Here is a 20,955-nt window from a genome sequence, read left to right as displayed (position 1 = left end):
CTTTTTTCCTTTTTCATTTGGTACTAAACCATTGAAGGGGAAAATTTATTTCTCTTACAGTTTCACTAAGCGTCTCCGTCATCAGCTAATGTGGTATCACTCTGACCACATACATTCATCGACTATTTTCGAAAATCCAATTGTTTTAAAATATTATGGTACTAAATTAACTCTTAATGACAATATAGGTTGAGGAAGAATAAGAGAGAGAGAGAGAGGAAGAAGAACAGAGAGAAGCAAAGATGAAAGAGAGAAAGGAAGATATAAAAAAGTTAAGTCACTTCTAACAAATTTGTAGGTTATCAGGGGACCTAAAAGATTTTTTTTTTTTTTTTTGCAAAAGGGACCTAAAAGACTTGTTAGACAATAAAGTTACCATAAAAGAAAGATGGTTACATGAGGGGAGCAAACAGGAATTTTCCACAAAGTATTGAATTAGGGTCGAAACGTCACGGGTTTTAAGTTTTAACTAAAGCATAATATTTCAGAGTAGAAACTTGGCGGGTTTTTCATTTTGGCGGGAAGGAAGATGAGTTCGTCGGCGGTCGAACCAGATTTCCCTGATCTGGTTTGTCAACTTGACAACGTTCAAGGCATGGTCGATGCACTCTCTTCCGTTCGATGGAAACGTCATCAGGTCTTTCTCTCTCTCTCTCTAGAGTTTCTGTTTCTCTTCTCATTACACAATTTCTAGGGTTTCTTCTTATTACTTCGAATTGTGTACTAACCTCTTTCTGTCTAATACTAAATTATAATGAAATTTCTAGGATGCTGTTCTTGAATTATCTGAACATGGTATCGTTTTGATTGTTGAAGATTCCGGTTGTATTCAGGCTAAAGTTTATTTGAAACGTGAGGTATTGAATTGATTTTAGGAATTTTTTTCTTCTTAATCCAGTTTCTAATTCCAATTGATTTTATTTGTGAAATTTTTTGAAGAATCAAAGTTGATTTGTTTGGTTGTAGCTGTTCCTTAGTTATGATTATAGAGCTGAAGGAAGACCTAGGTTTGGAATTAGTTTGGGTCTTCTTATTGATTCTTTGAATACATTTTCTGTACCTGGACTTTCAAACACTGTTGAAATTCGGTACCCGGGTCTTGACATGCAGCTTCTTCTCAAGTAAGTTCTTCATTTTTTACATTATTAGTAAAAACCTCTATATAAATTTGTGTTGGGGTGGTCTTGGTGGACATTTCGCTCACCCGAAACGGTAGCTTAAGTAGTGAGGCTTTTTGCCCACTTTTGAACTGACAACCGGCCGCTTCCGCCACCAATTTGCGACTATCCGAACAACCTCCGTTGTTACATATTGGTTTCAAATTTCAACTTTAAGAGACTAGTGGGTTGAGATTTGTTTTTTTCATGAACTCTGATTCCTATGCTAGAAGTTTTTAGGCCTCTCTTACCCCAAAAGCTAGCTCAAAAGGTGAGGCTTTTAAGCTAACCACCTTCCCCTTCCACAACCAATGTGATTATTACAACAACTTGATTGTATTTAGAGATAACAAATAACAGTGAATGCTCTAGAAATACAAGCACTGTAGAAAGGCGCTTCGATTTAGATAGGGTAGAGCACAATATCACAGTCATTTGACACTCCCTTGGGGCGGTTTAGTGTGTGCTTATCCCAAAACTTTTTTTTTTTATTTCTTTCGGAGTAGGGGAATGTGACATATCTGGTTCACCTGCTTTGTTTTACCTATGCCGGCAATCATTTTCTCTACAAACTTGCTTGAACAATTAAAGAGATGGACAAAAATGTTTTATAATTATGCAGGCTTTGAGAGAAGATCATTGATGTAAGCCTTTGTTCATTACATAACCTAAGCAGTCAAACAAGAAAAAAAAAGATGCAAGTCACAGTCATTATCTGCATTTTTTTTTGAACAAAACACCGCCAATCTGCTTTGAGAAGACTTTTACAGTCTGTCTCTTCTGGGCCCATCTCGGGATATATTTGAACTTTGAGTGTACTTGAAGTATAAATATTTAGATGTTGGTTAATCCATAAATATTATCAAGTTCTAGCTCGAGATTTTATTTGGGCGACACTGATTCTTAGATCAACACACATGCGAATTAACAAAACTTGCTGCTCAACTGGTTGTGTATTAACACTGAGCCTTCTTGCCTTTTAGGTTAGTTTTAGCTCAAAACGTTGATCCTTGAGAGGTGTTTGTTGCACGCATATGTTAGACGTAAAAAAGGGCTTATGAGTTAGTGACTTTATGTGCTTGAGCCTGCAACTCATTTGGTTTATGTAGTATGAAGTCTCAACATCTCTCAAGGGTTAGTAACATAACAGGAAACACAGTGATTAATTAGGCGACTATGATGTTTATTCTGTCAGGCCACCTGCTTTCGTGAAGTTTAAATATTTTTTGACTGCTTCATGTATGGATACACCTAAATACACCAACCTGTTTATGTTGTCTACATCGAAACGATATTTTTACCCGTATAAATGCAGGTCAGTTGATTCACCGGATGCTTGTATGTATGCGGAGATGAGGACGAGGATCCCAGAAACCATTTCATGGGACTACAATTTTGAACCCGCAGGAAGCACTCCATTAAGTTTTACTGTCAAGGTATCTGGTTTTCATTTTCTTCTTTTTAAGCACTTTTTTACTTTCAATATATGGACTGTTAAATTCTAAACTTACTGTAATTAATTCTTAGTCTGCAGCTTTAAAGGAAGCTATAGATGATCTTGAATGGCCAGGTGCAAGTATTCAAATAACTCTAGTACCAGACCCACCTTCTGTTACCTTTAGAGCTGAAGGCCATGGTGACTTACAAGTAAGTTTTCCCTTATCGTGTTGGACAATTCATTTTATCATCGTTTCTTTAAGCATCAATTTGTCTCTCGACAGATAGACTTCATGTATTATGCAAACAGGGATCTATTAATGGCATTTCAATGCGATCAGAGGATCTCTTACAGGTACTATCTCCGAAAAAAACCTATATTTAGAAGAGGAGAAAAAACAAGAACAAGATACCACGAATATGTTATGTGGCACTATGAATTACGGTTTTTATTTGATTTGTTCTTCACTTGGTGCCTGCAGGTATAAGTACAAGTTCCTCCGCGCAACAACTTCGAACATTCCTAGCAGTGTTTTGAAGGATAACAGAGGAAGCAAATTGACAATAGGGAGAGGTGGGATGTTGAAAGTTCAACACCTGGTTTCGGTTTCAAGACCTTCCATTCAACACATTGATTCTGCTGGTTATCAACAACCAAGTCGAATTGCTTATATCGAGTTCTTTCTCAAACCGGAGGAAGATGATACCACTATCAATGATTCTTAGGTAACTTCTCTCCGACTGATCATTTTCTAATACCGAAGCTTTTACAAAATTTTCACTGCATGTTTGATGTTAGTGAGTTAAGTCCTTCCGATTTGCATAAATCAGGGTAAATTTGATTCTTGCAAGTATATGACTTATGGATTAAGCAAACATGTAGGTTGCACAGAAACACTTATACCAAACAGCTTGATTGCATAAGATTTTACTACTTTAGTGTAACTGAGACAGTGAAACTCTATTCGAGTTTATTTTACATTCTGAAAAGCTATCTTTACAGAGGAAAAAGTTTGGAAACATCCATCTCTATATGGATTGAAAAAAAAGGGTGTAAACGGAGTTTATAAAAATTCTTAAAGTGGGTGGAAATATTTTCTTCCACCACTAGAAAATAGAAGCATATAGTGTAAACTGTAATAACCATGGTTTCTTTCGTAGTCGTTGACTTAGATTAGCCTAAGCGGATTCGATGACCCAGTGCTGCCCATCAACTTGAACTTGGAAACCTTTGACTCGGGCAAACAGGTTTACCGCTCGGCGAACACCTCGTTCGTCTGCTGAAGTAAAATAATCGTGTCCAAAAATAATCCCACCGGGTCTTAAAATCTTGTAAGCCCGATTTATGTCTGACCAGGCAGAGTGAAAATCGTGACCTGCGTCGACTTCAACTAGGTCACCATACACGCCCCACTCACATAGCTTCTCAAGAGCGGATCCAGTTGAAAATGGAATCGGTAATACTGACTCAGTCGCATTAGAATACACCAAGTTTTGAATGAATTGATACATAAGCATTAAATCACCATTAACCATCTTTATATCTTTGAATCGGTCACGGAAACCAGGCCACCCACGAAAATCGTCCAGACATAGAATCTGAGTTTTAAGCCCAAGAGAACGAGTCAACTCGGCCATATGAATCGCCGAGGCTCCCAAAAATGTGCCCACCTCTATAATTATTCTAGGTTTTACTTTTCGAATTAGATTCTCGAAAACTGCACCAGTTGATCCCCACCCTCTGATTCTCTTGTGTTGGAGGAGAGAGGAGATGTGGGGAGGAGGGAAATCGGTGTAAGGGGAGGTTCCGTTATAAACTTGGTTGAGAATCGTTTGTCGGACCAGTTTTGAAGAGATTGGATCGGCACAACGAGTCAAGAATCGGTAGTGGTCCGAGTCGGTGATGGGTGAATTAGAATCGGTGGCTGAGTGTGTGGTGGTGGTGGAAGTGGAGGGAATTATAATTGGATTGGGTGTTGATGGTTTTCTGGTAGAAGCTGAAAGGTAACCAAAGGAGTATGAGAGAAAGAGGAGGACGAAACAGAGAATCGATTTGATGAATTGTTTGTTGAAGTTCATATTCATGGTGATCTTTCTTCTTAGAGAAAGATGATTATGTTGTTGTGGCTTATCTTCTTTCATTTCTTGAGAGAGAGAGAGAGAGATGGAGTAGAAAGGGTCATGGACTGAAAGTCCTATTCGCCACAAAATTTCAGGCAATAATAAAGGAAGAAGATTAAATGAAACTGATTGGGCTTAATGCTGAGAGAGAGAGAGAGAGAGAGAGAGAGAGAGATGAGATTGGTGTTAAAATGGTAATTAATGAATAATAAACAGGGGATATAGTTAATAGTTAGTTGAATGATTGATTAAGAAGACAGCAATTTCCTAATTTGAAAGAGACATAGAAACGTCATGCTGGGAGGTGACTATAGTGGTTGCAAAATCTATCTTTTGGGCAGCTTGTATTTGCAGAGCTCATTCAACTCTTTACAGAGCTAAACAATTAACTTTTCATTCTTTCTATCTATAGATTAACAAGAGTATAGCTTCGTGCCGGTTGGCACAGACAGTTCTGTAATCTCCACATTTGTAGCTAGATAAGTTTGAGAGGTGTAATCTTAAATGAGTTTGGGAGGTACAATCTCAACTTTTGGAGATAAGTCTGGGAAATATAATCTCACCTTGGAGATAAGTTTGGGAGACGTAATCTCAATCCTCGAAAATGAAGGTATATTCTGAAAAAGACACTCTCCTTCCTTATTATAGAGGTCTTTAGGGATCTAAAAGCAATTACACAGGAACCAAACAAAAAATAATGACCATAACGAAATCCTACCATAGACATCATTGGAGACTCTTTCTTCTTTGTCATCTCTCTTCTTCCTCCTGTCTCTTACTCCACGTCTCTCTCTCTCTCTCTCTCTCTCTCTCTCTCCTTCTCAATCTTTCCCTCTCCACCAGCTTCCCTCTCCCTCTTTCGCGGAGAGAGGGGAAGATGGAGTTGGTACAAATATGGTGATTGTTGGAGAGGGTCGTCGAGGAGGGTGGAGACTCTCTCCCTCTCTCTTTCGCCGAGAGAAGGGAAGGGGGAGTTGGAACACATATGATGGTTGTTGGAGAGGGTGGTCTGAGGTGGGTGCCTAGAGAAAGAGATGGTACTGGTACTTGAAGTTTAGGGTTGGGGTTTTTTGTTACATCTTGTAGACAATTAGGGATTTAATAACACAAGGTGGGTGATTTGGGTAAATAAGAAAACTATTCAGGGTGTAAAATTTTAAATGGTGAAAAACCAAAAAATTTAGCCAAACACACCCTTCCCTGTTGCCGGCAGAGAATTGTCGGTCGACTCTTGGTCGGCGACGGTCGGCAACAACTCTCTCTCTCTCTCTCTCTCTAAGTTCCGACAAAGGGTCCCAGCTAAGGGGCTCTCCTCTTTGCCGAAACTTAGAGAGAGAGAGAGAGAGAGAGAGAGAGAGAGAGAGAGAGAGAGAGAGGTGGAAGAAAAGAAGGAGAAGAAGAGACGAACTTGGTGGTGGTCGGCGTCAATGGTAGATGTCGCCAGTATATGGTGGGAGTCGTCAGAGTTTTGGTTGAGGAAGAAGTTGAAAGGTTGAAGTGTTTGGTTGAGGAACAAAATGTCTCAATTTTTTTTTTGTTTCCACCCAAAACTTGAAACTTTATACCGAGATAATTTTATGGCCTTAAAATATTTTACTTTTTATTGTAAGAGCTCTCTATAACTAAATAACTCTGAAGAGCTCTGTAAATATCAGAAGCCATCTTTGGGGGATGTGGTGCTCTCTCCTCCCTCTCTCACCCTCTCTCTCTCTCTCTTGATAAAACTTGACTTTTAGAAACAATATCCTTTCTAATTTGTAATTTTGTGCCCTTAAAATATTGTATTATTTATTTTTATTGTTTTTTTTTTGTTGAACTTATTTTTATTGTTATTACAGAATTGTATTCTGGACCCAAAATGATCCCTACAACTAAAATAATGCTTATTCTTCTATAATGCCATTGTTGTCTTATGTTATTTGGCCGTTTACTTGTGAAATTATAGTTTGAGTCTTCAATCAAATGTTTTAATGTTTTATTTTTAAAATAAAATAAGAAATGAAACAGTTACAAAGAAAATGTGTCTCTTTCTCTTACTGTTTCTAAACTATGCCGACAATATTGAACTCATTTTCGTTTTGAAATTAATCGTTGGAGATAAATAATTTTATGTTACTTGTAAGTTACCTTAGGATTGTGATTGTGTAACCCAACTTTGCTTAGTTCATGATTGGAATTCTTACTCACTAAATTAAAATTGGTCCTAATTACGTTCTTGAGGTACGAATGGTATTGTTGTAAAAGAATCGAAGATCAATGGGTTATAAGATCAGAACCTAAACATCTAGTATGATACCACATCAACCTGATCTCAAATTCACCCCAAGAAGAAAAAAGAAGATAAAGCAACTCATTGGCTTGTTTTAACATTTTAATAATATGGATAACAAATTCAATGCAAAAAAAAAATTCATTACAAATTTGAGGTATTTTTATCACATTTACCAGTTTATTCGTGATCAGGAAACGAAAAACTATTTTGTAGATCAATACTATAACTAGTCTTGTTATGGCTCATAAAAATGCCATATCAACTATAATGTTGTCTAGTCTAACTGCTGATTTTTCTTGCTAATCGTGGTTACATGCCTCCGTTTTTTGTTTTTTTGTTTAGTTCAACCTCGAGCATCAAGTGAATTACTATAGGTACCAGTCCCATTACCGCGAGCCGATTAAGGTAGACCTGAGCTCGAGGGTGGACCACCGCCATTACTGTCACCTCTGTCGGAACTGCCTTAACTAAGGGACTACTTGTTGATGTTGGTGGTGGTGCTGGTCCTGTTGTTTCGAGTTAAAGCGCGTAGGAGTTTTTTGGGCGAAGGAGCCACAGCTTGTTCTTTGTAGCCGTTTCCGGGGCATGTTCCATAAAATGCAATTCCAAGGAGGCGAGGAGTATACCTCTTTTGTACGCTATTTTCATGGTTTGTGATTTTTTTTTTGTACAATTTTCTAAGACTATATCTTCTAACACAAGGATAGATATAAACTTACAGGATCTAACTTTATCTTTAAATGTTTACCCAATGTTTCCAATTCCTCTGTGGTGACTTTTCTTTTATAGCTAAAGAAAGAGAAGGAATAAAGTATTTGGTTTCCCTTCTCGAAACCAAAAAATCAATTTGAACTTTTAGATTGTCTGACTCTGTTTTTTAAACCCAATAATCTGCATAGAGTAGTTGAACAAAATTCAATGTACTATGGAAGTGTGATTCTCCTTCGTTTTTTTCATCAAAAATGATAAACAGCCGACGACTAAAAACTTATCAGACCACTCATGACTACAATGGGAGAAGCAAACTCCTATCCCCTAAGTAAACATGAGTAATCGACGAGGTTGAACCGAAAGGTCCCACGTTATGGCACTAGAATTTATCTAAACAGATAGGTCATGTCCCCCAATGAGTCTTAATTATTGCGGTAGCTGATAAAAATTAAGTACAAGTACCAAATTAGGCCAGCAAAAGTATGCAAATTAATTGCATACAAAGGGCAAAGTGAGGGTGACTCAGAGTGAAGATAAATTTCAGGTTGTCGAAAAAGGACAACGTCCGACCACACCCTAGGAAATGACGAAACAAAAGAGACCAGAGTAGATGTTGTAAGGACACCAAGGTCAAAGAGAAGAATCCTCTCAACCAAAAATGTGTTTCCTCCCGGATCAAAAGGTAAAAGAGATACAATGGAGTAATAGTCCGAAATAAGTAGACCATAGAGTTGAATGAACACGCCTGCTTGGTTGAGAGATATAGTGCAAAGAACTATTGTTCGAATCGTACCTGGTTGAGAGATATAGTGCAAGAAACTATTGTTTGAATCATACCCGAGATGAGCTTTTACCCTCTATTTTGAGGGTAATGGATCATTTGATTCGTCTCGTCGAACTTTTGAATTTCATCCCAAAGGTTTGTACCATGTCTGATCTGGGCATGTATTACAGGTGCCACATTGTCTCTCTCTTCACTTTCTACCCTCTCTGCTGCTGGCAGAGATGCATGCCCTCCGAAAGTGTTAAAAGATGTCTTTCTTCAGACAATTTTTACCAAGTATGAATGAAAGTGGCGCTTTGATGAAAACAAGGGTGCTTATAAAGTTTGTGCATATAAAATTTCCCTTTAGCCATTATATATAATCCAACTTTATTGGGTTTCCGTCAATGCGGCCCATAATCTATAGGTGATCTAAGGGCGCCACTTTAAGACTAACAATTATTTAAGGGAAACTTGTGAATGAGGTTCTTTTTTTTTGTTGAAAGAAATGTGAATGAGGTTCTTTTTTTTTGTTGAAAGAACTGTGAATGAGGTTAGTTTAGAATAACTACTTTAATAGACATATAATTCTGGTTTCTAAACGTTGAATAATTTACTAGTATTTTAGTGATCATTTATATCTTTTAGTTTAACAAAATCATTTGTTGATTATTAGAGCTACTAAAAGTTGTACTCAAAAGATTATTGGGAGTAATAGATGTTATTCAAGTTTTTTGGTCTAACAGTTAGCTCTTATAATTAGGTTATATCTCTCACCAACTTGAGGAAACCATTTCTAGAAACAAACTAATATTAAATTTCATTTGTATATTTAGGTTATCCAACATCTTACTATAAAAGTATGTGTTTTAATTTTATATTTTGTAGAAAAGAAATCTTAGGCAGATTTGATAATAAGCATGTGATAGTTAATATCTTGTCAAAATAAAATAGTTACTAACCCAAATCATAACAACAAAATGATACAATAATAGCAATGATAATAACCATTAGTTCCATTTGCACTTTGACCCGGATTAATCACCCCATGGTTGTGAGTTTATCTAATCCCTTTCTAATCTCCTAGTTGATAAGATGCTAACCCATTTTTAGGTCACCGTGATTAATCTCTTTATATATAATAAATCTAATGAACTAGGAAAACACTTTCACACAAAAGTTTAACTCACTACAAAGATGAAGACTTTTCGACGGCATAAAACCATTGAGAATAGGAAAACTCCGTCGGAAGAAGTTCTTTAACAGTAAGAAACAGTCGGAGATTCGTAGGTTCATGGGTTAAACCATCGTTATTGCATATTATTTTCGACCGAGTCTTCAGTTTCCGTCGAAAATAGTGTCTTGACGTGGGTATTTTTAAATGTTGTCGCAAATAGTCAGTCACAAATAGTAAGTCACAGTCCGTCACAAAGAGTCCAAACTTTTGTAATGACTTACCCAAAGGTTGACATGGTATTAATCTTTTTTTTTTTTTGATGAAGAACATGGTGTTTAATCTAATCTTTTACTCTCTTCTTTTGTTCTCATAAAATCTTAATTAATAATTTAATATTAGTCGTACCAAATAAAAGAAAATTAATTTAATAAATACCCTTCTTTCATTAATTTACTTATAATAAACATTTGATGACACTCAAGAGCAAATGGGCAACTTTTGTATATCTTTTCACAACCCTTCTCTCTCTCTGATCTCTCCATATATAAAGAAGAATTGAAGTAATAAAACAAGACTACTAATCCTCTTCACTCTTTTGGGACTTTATGCCCTAATTTCTTCACAAGAAAAATAAAAGGGTATATATTGTTGTTGTTTAATTAGCATTTTCTTCTTCCTTATGCTACTTTGAATTTCAACCACTAGATCTGTTCCAAATTTCTTCGAGTTCCCTAGCAAAAGCTTTTTGTCTTCCAACTACGATCGTGATATGATCTTTCTTTTCAATTACCTTAACATTAGCCCGAGGAATCCTTGATCCAACTGCATAGCTACACTCAACGGGTAAAAGCTCGTCATCTTGACCGTGGAAAACGTTAACACTGCATTTTAGTTGATTATTAATAATATCCAAGTATTTCTCTAGTTTGCCAGCAGTCCCACAGATGATATTGTGTAGGGTATGCCATGCTGCATTGTGTGTGTGGCACATGAAACCCTCAATCAAATAAGTCTTGATCCTGCAATAATCATGCACAAATAAAATGGTTAGTTGTCTAATCAATACATACACTCTTCTCTACAAAATGCTACTATTTCTTACTTTTCTTTTACACTCAAATATAGAATATTTTCTTAGTTGGCATACGAAAAAGTCATAATTTCTACATTAATGCGAACATCCCCAAGAAGAGAGGTGGGACCGGCTGAATGCGTCAAAATAGACCCACTGCAACCCACCAGGCCACCACTTACACTTTTCATATCGGGTATAAGTGTACAGGTCACATCTTGTCATCGTCTACACACTTAAAATTTATGTTTAACTTCCCAAGTTAACCGTCGATACCATTTTGCAAGATCATCCTAATATTTTCCAAGTCAAGAATACACATCTCCTTGAAATAGGAATCAAGAACAAAGAGTTCATCCCACAGAATCAACTCTAGCTAAGGAAATCACATTCATTTCTTGTCTATTTTTCTTTTGTACTCCTGTAGGTGACAGAAGTCATTTTCATGTCTCTTATTTACCCAATTAGCATTTATTTCTACTATATCGATTGATTGAGAAGGTCTTATATACATCGAAGCAATGGCCTACCGAAATAAATACACTTTTCTCTTAAATGTTTGTGTTGTATGACAGTGTTATATGTTGTAAGGGCAAGGACTGAAATGCACTAACAAATTTATGTTTCACTAATGAGAAAAAAATTTGAAAAATTACTTTTAAACAATGTAGATAAATATGTATTATGAGAATTCTTTCAAAAACGAAGTGATGATGACATAATTCACATGGCATTAGGTGGAGAAGGAATTATTGCGAGCTTATACAAGACCGAAAATGAGTTTTCCTAACTCCATTTATGACAACAACCAAAATAAAACAAAATGTAATCAAATTGAAGTTTTTGGCCAAGAGAAACAGCACTTTCAACAAGTACAACCCAAATTTGGTAATCGATCAAGTTTAATGAGTTTACCACACTAATACCAACTTAATTTAATGAAGTTAGGACTTTTTGAAAAACAATTAAGACTATATAGTTTTGTCAATCAAATGGGCCATAATGTGTGCTATTTAGGATACGATCTTTATTGCGCGCTGATTAAGTCAGTCGGACATAATTATTCTAGGCTGCGCTTTTAAGCTTTTTCAGATAATTGCAAGTCTGTAACCAATTAGGTCCATTTGGTTGTATGTACTTTGGCTCAACAAAAACCTAACCCTAAAAATTTCATATCAAACCTACCAAACTCAAAGAGAAAATGAACTCGTAGGAGAATCTATGTGGTCATTAAAGTATGAGAATGATAAGTGAAATGACCTAAGAAAGTAAAAAAAAAATTAGGTTAACACTAGTGATCCTTTTTTGTAAAACTAAACCTAACTTGTTGGAATTGGTCATTCATACCTCACAAGTAACATAAGCAATAGGACTAGGGCACGTGTGGAACATGGGTTTGAGTTTTAACCCAACACCTAAGAGTACATAGTCAACTTAATTAAGAACTAATAAATATTTCCTTAATAAGATTAAAGTGATCAAATTTTTATTTAATAATCAATTTTTTTCAAGGTTGGGTTACCTGTTTCTGGTGATAAGTTTGGTGAGAAATTCCCAACACCTATGATTCTTGCAGATTAACAAGCAAATCGTACGACTAATATGCTCGTACCAAGCCGCTAGCGACGACCCAAAAGCAATCAACGGCCATACACGCCTCGGTGCTACCCTTCGTAAAACGTATTGTGTTGCTTGTTCTCCTTTAGGTACGGGAAAATATGGCTGAAAATTCAAAAATTAAAAATTAATTTCTTAAAATTTAATAAGCTTAAATGATTAAATTGTTAATTAAGATAAATAGTAGGGCTTACAGGAGAAAGTAATGTGAGAGATTTAATGGATCCTGGATATTTGACAGCAAGTGCTAGGGCTAAAATGCAACCCAAAGAGTGTGCCACAATGTGGAATGATTTTACTTTGTGAGGTACTAATACTGACCGTTCGATCATTTCGATATGATCCCGAAGTGTGTAAAGTGAATCCATTGGTTTAGGGCTTCTTCCAAACCCAAGAAGATCAACTGCTAATAATCGATATGAAGATTTCGTATTGTTGGAAAAGTTTGGGAAAAGGGTTTCTGTCCAAAATGTAGATGATGAAATGAAACCATGGATAAATAGAACATCTTCTTTTGCCTTATCTGCAAAATTAAGAACAATTAAGGGTTAATTAATTATGTTAACTTTACTATACACCCCTAATGTTTAGTTTACAAGGGCCACGTTGACATTTTAGTATTTCTTTTCATTTTGTGAGTCTCTCCATTATGTTCTCGATTGCAAATACGTATTTTAATGTGTGATAAGAAGAAACAATTTGGAGCGTTTCAAACTTCTAACGTGTTCTACCAAGAAATTTACAAATAATTGTTTCGAATGATTTAAAAGACAAATACGAGTTCTACTACACTCCCATTCAAATTTTACTCTTTCCAGAAAAAAAAAAAAGGAGGGAGAAAAATATTTAATAGAAGTATAGAACTTGTTCAAAAGCAATTTTCATGTGACCTATCTACAATTAAATAATAAAAATATATAGAAATTAAAAAAAAAAATATATAATTACCTTTGGGTCCTTGAGCTTGAACAAAAAGGGTTTCCTTAGAAAAAGAGGACCAAGAATTACAAGTATTACAATCACAATCAGACCATCTTGGAATAGGAAGAGATTTTTGCCCTCCGATTTTATCTTGTAGCATCTCAACAATGGTAGAGTTAATCGTGACCGTTGATCTAACTGTTCCATTCTTGTTAGCTTTGTCTCTAGCGTACTTAATTTTTTCTCTCTCTACCTTCAACCTTTTCAATTCCTTAACCGTTGATTTAGAAATCTCAGAAACGGAAGATTGACGTGTATAGAGAGTGTCTGAGATATCGTCCAGCTGCAATGTAGTAGAACAAACAGAGACAATTTTTGATTCACCTTTTTCAGATAATAAAATCTTACCACTATTTGTAATAGCTTCTTTTGTTGAAGAACAATAACAAGGTTTCCATTCAGCTTCAATGAAGAAATCAATGATTTTATAAACCAGACAAAGAAAGACATCAAGAAGATCAAGAAATGAAAATATTATGAAACTCACTACTTCATTTAGAACATTACCCATTACACATAACATTGATATAATCATCTTCTTTGAAGTACCCATTAATTCTCTAGAGATGATGAGACAAATAAAAAATGTAGAGAGAGAGAGAGAGAGAGAGAAAATGGGTATGTATGTAAGTGTTTAGAGAGAAGAGTTGAGGATGAAGAGAAGAAACATTTAATGTTAAGAGGTTTGTAGTGATGAGAGGGGTGAGGATGATAAAAATGTAGTGCTAAAAACTAGCTATTAACTTTGATTTTGGAGAAAACCAAACACTACCCACCAAAGAAACAAGAAAAAGAAATGTGGGTTTCTGTTTTTCTTATTTTCTTTGGAGAAATGTCTTTGAAACCTAAACCCACCATGGTGACTACTACTCTTTAAATACCAATACAACAAGAAACCATATTTATTAAGAAAAGAATTAAAGTTTCTACTGTTTTAGAGAGAGAGAGAGAGAGAGTATTTTGTGTGATACACTCATACTTGAAGTAGGGAAATAAATGACTTGATGGTTTCATTAAAACCGTTTGCTGGCCAAGGGAGGGGGGTAGGTGGTGGTTCAACCTCCTTTGAGAATAAGAAAACCCTCTCCCTCTCATCTCTAGCAAATATATGGGGGTACTTAATTACTAATACAACCATGAAATTAATTAAAGAAAACAAAACCCATATATAAAATTCTTATCAAGACCCTTGTCTACTTATTTAATCTTATTCACAAAAACATTATTCTGCCCCACAACAGATCATGACGTCCGGTTAAGATGCGCTGGCATGATTTAGAGGAAACTGGCGCCTATTTTTCACTCTGAATCTTGAGTGTCTACCTGAACCGATCATATTCTGTTCTAGGGTTCGATCGAAAAAAATTAAGTGTGGATTTATTTATATTTAAATTTTGTATTTTTTTTTAATTTTAAACACTTTTTGTGTAAAATTAAAGTAATATAAATTCTTAGTAAAAATATACACATACTTTTGAAAAGTGTGATTGAAATAGAGCCTCAAGTTAACTTGGTAATAATTCTCAACAAAAAAAAAAAAAAAAAAAAAGTTAACTTGGTAATATTTATTACATGCAGTCCTGCCCACATGACTCCCATCCCTTTTGGGGGCACCCCCCTCTCTACCACCGTCCTCCTCCGTCTTAAAAGTGTATAAGATGCTATTACTGGCTATCTAGTAAATTGATATCAACCTTTGCTTTACAAATATAGAAAAAATATTTATTTTGGGTTACTTCCTCTGGTTGAAATTTTAGATGACTATTTCCTAATCCTATCTCACTAGCTAGGTAGATAAACTAGTTCGTTTCATTATTTCAATTTCTCTCAATAGTATAGAAATTTGCAGTAGACCGATCTAACTTTTTGAACGAGATGCACACAAACTAATCTAGATTATCACATAAATAGATTACTCTATCTACATTAATTAGGCATGCTTTATTGGGGATTTTACTTGTGCAAGTTACATAATTTAAATTAAAAAGGTGAACATGGATATATGGTGGATGAAAATGACAAGATAGGACTCAAATTTAGGTATTTCGGTTGGCACTTGTTCAACATTCCAGAATACCATCTTAACAAAAACTTGGCCCTAGCTTGTATCTGTGAAAATCAATAACAATATTACGGTAGAATAATACTATATGTTGAGATCAATAACAATATTCAAAGAGAAGAAGGAAGAGGAGAAACATTGTGGAGGCTATGAATCTCATTCAATTAAACTAGGGTTACAACTTAACAAATATATACTAATGATAAAAGACTAAAAGGCCCTTAAAGGGCAATTTACTAAACAACCCCTAACTATTATATGTATTATTCTAACACCCTCCCTCAAACTCACGATGCGATTTTGAAAAGTATCGAGAGTTTGCTAACTAAGCAACGAAAGCATGGAACCGAGTGTGACTTGGTGAACAAGTCACTGCTAAACCAAATACTGCAAATTACTGCAAAACTGCTAAACCAAAATCCAATATCCGATACTGCCAACCAAAGTCCAATATTGCCCACCAAAATCCAATATCCGATACTGCCAACCAAAATAAAAAAAAAACTCGATGTTGCCAACCAAAATCCAATATCCAATACTGCAAAACTACTAAACCAAAATCCGATACTACGAACCAAAATTCAATACTGCAAATTACTGCCAAACTGCAAACGGGGAAGATGCAATCGTTGGAGAGAAGAAGATGCAAATGCAATATTGCCCAAAAGAGGAGGAAGAAGATGCAAATGCAATATTGCTCAAAGGACGAAGAAGATTCAAATGCAATAATGCCCAAAGACCACTCAAATCAAATCTCAGCCAAAACTATCATTCAATACCTCCTAAACCATTCAATACTACCATTCAATGCCCACTCAAAACTACCAATTAAATCAAAACTCCCACTCAATACCATTCCACCTTCTTTTATATTCAAAAATTTCGTGAAGAGTAACGAAACTAAGCAAACCAACCACCTTTTTTTTTACACCAAAGATCAAAACAATACCAAACAAACTAGCTAAAGAAATACGAAGAAGAAGTGCGAAATAACAATACCAGATCTGCAACGAGAAAATAATTTTTCTGCGGAAGCCAAACGATCCCTTGAGAAAAATAATTCTCCAGCTAGCGAAACAAACTCCAAACACATCCTTCTTCTCCAACAACGAAACCACCAAAACAAAACCACTTAAATCTTTTGCTAAACTACCCAAATCATAGACCACTTAAATCCAATAAACCACCTCACAAACTACCTGTTGAGTAGTTTTAATTTCTAATAGCCAAAAACCACTTCTGCCAACCAAAATTCACCAAAACCACCGTTGTTCAAACACTGCCTCTTCTCAAGACCGAATTTACCAAAACCGCCCTTATTTCTTCTCACCAAAACCACTTTTGTTTAAAACCATATTCATCTAATACTACCTCTTCTCAAAACTAAACCCAAGAAAACCGTCCTCTTCTCCAACAACAACTATGCCCAAACAGAAAACAACCCTTCTCCAAAACTGCCAACTCGTCCGAACCTACTTTTCAAACAAAACTACCTTGATAAACAGTACCTTGGTAAACAATAAAATCGCCACTTTAATCCTAAAACCGCCAACAAAAAACTTGATTCAAACCGCCTAACTCTTTTCCAAAACAGACCAACAAACTCCCCAAGCAAGAGTTCTCTAAAACCTTATCAAAACAGATTTCTAAAACTACCTATTCCAAATCCACCACAAACCAAACCACCTCCAACCAAAAACCACTTTTTCAAATCATGCCAAAACCGTCTAAATCAAAACTCCCTCTAAATCAAATCCTACCAAAACCACCTCCATCTTCTCCCCTCTTCTAACTCAACCCATAAAAAAAACTTCATGAACCATGCTCTGATGCCATGTGAAAATCAATAACAATAATCATAGAAAAGAAGGAAGAGGAGAAACATTGTGGAGGCTATGAATCTCATTCAATTAAACTAGGGTTACAACTTAACAAATATATACTAATGATAAAAGACTAAAAGGCCCTTAAAGGGCAATTTACTAAACAACCCCTAACTATTATATGTATTATTCTAACAGTATCATCTTTATTAACATTATGACCCAAAGGAAGGAGACTCATCTTTAGTTTTCATTAGAAAGGGAGATGGGTGATGCATAGAGATTGGGAATTTGGACCTACATAGAGATGGCTTTCAAATTCATATGCCCTTCACCCATAATTGATTCAATTTTGATTTTTCATTTGAATGTATTTTTGGGAGTGTACCATAAGTACAATAATTATATGGTATTCATTAATTCTTTTTTGTTGAGTTTTTTTTTTCCTGTCCAAAGGGTATTCATTAATTCTAGCTACTACCATCTTAATCACATTAATTAAACATGTAAATTAGGTCGTCATAGACCTCAACATTCTTCTACTTTATGGCTTTAATATCTAGAGGGAAATTCCTGATAACTTTTATGCTAAATCTATCTTAATTTTTCGATCTAGGGTTCAAAATATGGATACATGTAACTAAACAAGGCGGAATCATGAAGTTATTGCAGTTTATTTTAAGAAATTTGTTCTTCCAATCGCAATGAAATGGTAGGAGCTAAAGTTGTCCTCCCATCTTACCTATATGTAATGCTAGAATGGGATTTGACTCGGAAAAGTAATGCTTCCTTTGTATCGAACTTTCCTCACAAGAAATTGACTGCTAACGAAACATACTCCACGAACATTCATTTAGGTATGCGTAAAAACGTATCTGAAGTATATAGTATGCTGGCGAATTACTTGGGTCTAGATAATTAGTCATAATAATTGGAAACCTTTATAGAGTACTACCACTCTTCGTAGAAGAAATGAAATGCCTCATTTTATTGGGGTTTTGGTGATGCAAATCAATGTCTAGAATAGATGAGACTAACTCGTGCCTACTAGAGCAGAAGTATTGGGTCGGATGGATGTCAATGTCAATCAAAATTGGCCGGTGGCCTTTATTTCCAAACTATTGCTTTGATTAAGGTTAATTAGGCATGCCCGTGTCGACGTTTTTGTTAAACTTCATTTAAGTTCTTGTGATCTCTCATTAACTCAGCCAAAACCAGTGCTAAGAGTACAACCGATATGATGGAAATAAACATTAGGTTTTTAGGGAAATATTAAAGTGTATAAATTTTTACTTAATATTTGACATGTTGAATCAATTTCACTAATTTGATTACGATCTAGATCGTTTTTTATCCAGATGAGTTAGCATATCAAAGATTTAAGTAAAACTTATTTGTACTTATAGTATTTTTCGTTTTTTTTTGTGATAATATTTATTTGCTTAGATTTAAATTTAGAGTATATACAACTCTTTATAATATATTAATATGTATCGGAAAAAGATCTTTATACTCACAAAAATTCGAGAGACAGATTACAACTAGAATACCAAATCATATTCTATTTAATAAGGGAGGATGGTATGTTCTTTAGAATATACTCTCCTCTTGAATGACTAAGATTACACCTTCCAAACTTATCTTCAATAGCTGAGATTATATTTCTCAGATCTATTTTCAAATTTACATAAAATTATCTTTGTTTTCACGAAATCTCGCTCAAATTCAATCCTCTGATTTCTCTTTTCAATTTCAAAAGATGGAACTCTTTGTATCTTGTGGACACAAGTTATACCCTCGTGACATAATAATAACAGAATCAGAGTGAGTGAGAGAGGAGGCAACATGGTTTAAAGTGTGATCCACATTTTTTTACTTCTTTCATTTTTACTATCTTTTCTTCCCTGAGAAACAAACCTTAGAGCATCTCCAATGCAAGATTCAAGAAAAACTCTAAAAACCCTATGTGTCAAGTGTCGAAAATGGATCTCTAAATGGCCTCTTTCTTATTTGGTCATTTAGAGACACTCTGTTGCAAAACCTTCTCCAATGCAACACTCAAGAAACTCTAAAAACTTATATTTTAGTTTAAAACTTATAGATTTGCTTATGTGGCACTTAGAGTATCTCAAGAGGACACTCTAAATTTAGAGTGTCCTCCTAACGATCTCAAAATAAACTTTGACACATCACCTTTTTTTTTTGTTATGGGAGACATTTGAAAGAGATTATTACTCCCCCCTCTCTTCCCTTTCTTTCCCCCCCACCCACCCACCGCCATTTATCTTTTTTTCTCTCTGCATATGATGGTGGAAGAGAAGAGGGACGAGGGAGACAAAGAGAAATGATGGTGACCGGATGTGGTGGTCGTGGAAAAGAGAAGAAAATATGGAATTAAAAATGTCGCTGGTAATGGTCGTTTGCTCGCGACTACTATGATAGTGGAGAAGGAATTGTCTTTTGGGGTTGGAAAATGCATCCCATGCCAAAATGATTAGTTTAAGATAAGAAATGTAGGTAATTTTCGTTTATATTCTTTTTGGACGGATTTAGGATTTCCACTTGGATGGGGCGAATTTATATACCAAATAAATTTTTTTTTTCAAACACACCAATTAAGAAAATACTTATACTCATTAATTATATTAATACATGAAGGATTACAAACACAATTGATCTTTACGAGAGTTCATGTTTTGAAATGTTCGCGTAATCGACTCATTGTCAATTTAACTAAAAGTTTCTTTTTCAATAAAGACTACTAAAAGCTATCATTCAACTACGGATCGCCCATCTTAAATCTTAAGCGTGTCTGGACTAGTTTCATAGCTGAAAAAACACTTTCAATGGAGGCAGTTGCAACCAACAAAGTTAGTGGTAAGTGATAAGCAAATAATTAAATGATACTATGTTTTATTTCTCTTAGTTTCCCTCAATGTTCTAGAAAGAACTTTAATCTCATCTAAATTTGAGAAATCATCATTCTACCTCATATCGTAAATGTAATTATCAAGCTGAGAACTAAGTAGATAAATTGAATTATATAGGGTCTAGAATAGTTGAATTGAATAATTTCAAAACATAAAAATAAAAAATACTTAAAATGCTTATATTTTATACATTACATACATGATTAGATATATTTTATACATACATATATATTTACGAAAAAACATAATACTTAAAATGCTTATTGAGTGATTCCAGCCCATGACCTCAGACTTATACCCCATCCACGCCATGGCCACTTAGTCAAGCCTAATTTCGTTATGTTATTTTTACCCATAATTAGGTATATATTTATGAATACATATATATATACAAACGGGAAATGATAGAGTGGCCAGCAATTTTGCCCATTAAAATGCCCAAATTTCCTCATTTGGAAATAAAAGCGGTCCCCACCGTAATCAAACTTTGAAAAAACCTTGTCTTTTAGTGATTCCAGATCAGCTGGCCATTTTAATGGGCTAAAAACTGGGCACTCTAGCATCTCCCTAAAAAAAACACTGCTACCATTTTTTATGGAGAGGATCCATAGGGTGCGACTCTACACACCCCCTTGCACCGGTTTGGATTTGCCCCCTCGATTCAAAGAGATTATTACTCCATATAATTATGTTATGTTCGTTATACACTTATAGTGTAACTTATTTTATCATATTAACAAAATAAGTGTAGTACTTCAAAAAAAAGTGTAGCAAGAAGTCTCGTGATTAACAATTAGTAAATAATTCTTTATACTCACTTAGGAAGTTAGGA

General features: G+C 35.1%; 3 protein-coding genes across 3 annotated transcripts; 1 reads left to right on the top strand and 2 right to left on the bottom strand.

The window, feature by feature from the left end:
* Nucleotides 1-451: 451 nt before the first annotated feature.
* LOC147534613 (PCNA domain-containing protein) lies at nt 452-7,739 on the top strand. The gene is made up of 8 exons (XM_086649334.1): nt 452-637; nt 768-857; nt 967-1,121; nt 2,473-2,593; nt 2,685-2,804; nt 2,879-2,949; nt 3,077-3,320; nt 7,330-7,739. The coding sequence occupies exons 1-7, from the start codon at nt 530-532 to the stop codon at nt 3,318-3,320; spliced, it is 909 nt and encodes a 302-aa protein (XP_086505460.1). The 5' UTR covers nt 452-529; the 3' UTR covers nt 7,330-7,739.
* On the bottom strand, nt 3,479-4,861 carry LOC147534614 (S-adenosyl-L-methionine-dependent methyltransferases superfamily protein). The gene has a single exon (XM_086649332.1). It carries the CDS (start codon nt 4,734-4,736, stop codon nt 3,774-3,776), a length of 963 nt encoding a protein of 320 aa, XP_086505458.1. The 5' UTR covers nt 4,737-4,861; the 3' UTR covers nt 3,479-3,773.
* Nucleotides 7,740-10,061: 2,322 nt separating the features above from the next.
* Nucleotides 10,062-14,661, bottom strand: LOC147534612 (putative lysophospholipase BODYGUARD 3). The gene is made up of 4 exons (XM_086649481.1): nt 13,276-14,661; nt 12,522-12,850; nt 12,233-12,432; nt 10,062-10,657 (listed from the first exon to the last, which is right to left on the bottom strand). Exons 1-4 carry the CDS (start codon nt 13,859-13,861, stop codon nt 10,333-10,335), a joined length of 1,440 nt encoding a protein of 479 aa, XP_086505607.1. The 5' UTR covers nt 13,862-14,661; the 3' UTR covers nt 10,062-10,332.
* Nucleotides 14,662-20,955: the final 6,294 nt, after the last annotated feature.

The sequence above is a fragment of the Eschscholzia californica genome, unplaced genomic scaffold (assembly GCF_041429995.1).
Source record: "Eschscholzia californica isolate CP2 unplaced genomic scaffold, dmEscCali1.0.p SCAF_6, whole genome shotgun sequence".
Taxonomy (NCBI): Eukaryota; Viridiplantae; Streptophyta; class Magnoliopsida; order Ranunculales; family Papaveraceae; genus Eschscholzia; species Eschscholzia californica.
Note: the sequence above shows the minus strand (reverse complement) of the source record. Positions and strands in the feature narration are given on the sequence as shown.

Coding starts and splice junctions, on each gene's coding strand:
- LOC147534613 (XM_086649334.1), top strand. CDS start 530: ATGAGTTCGTCGGCGGTCGAACCAGATTTCCCTGATCTGGTTTGTCAA. Junction 638..767: donor TTCGATGGAAACGTCATCAG/GTCTTTCTCTCT, acceptor TGAAATTTCTAG/GATGCTGTTCTTGAATTATC. Junction 2,805..2,878: donor AAGGCCATGGTGACTTACAA/GTAAGTTTTCCC, acceptor GTCTCTCGACAG/ATAGACTTCATGTATTATGC.
- LOC147534614 (XM_086649332.1), bottom strand. CDS start 4,736: ATGAAAGAAGATAAGCCACAACAACATAATCATCTTTCTCTAAGAAGA.
- LOC147534612 (XM_086649481.1), bottom strand. CDS start 13,861: ATGGGTACTTCAAAGAAGATGATTATATCAATGTTATGTGTAATGGGT. Junction 12,433..12,521: donor CTCTCACATTACTTTCTCCT/GTAAGCCCTACT, acceptor TTGAATTTTCAG/CCATATTTTCCCGTACCTAA. Junction 10,658..12,232: donor AAACTTATCACCAGAAACAG/GTAACCCAACCT, acceptor TGATTATTGCAG/GATCAAGACTTATTTGATTG.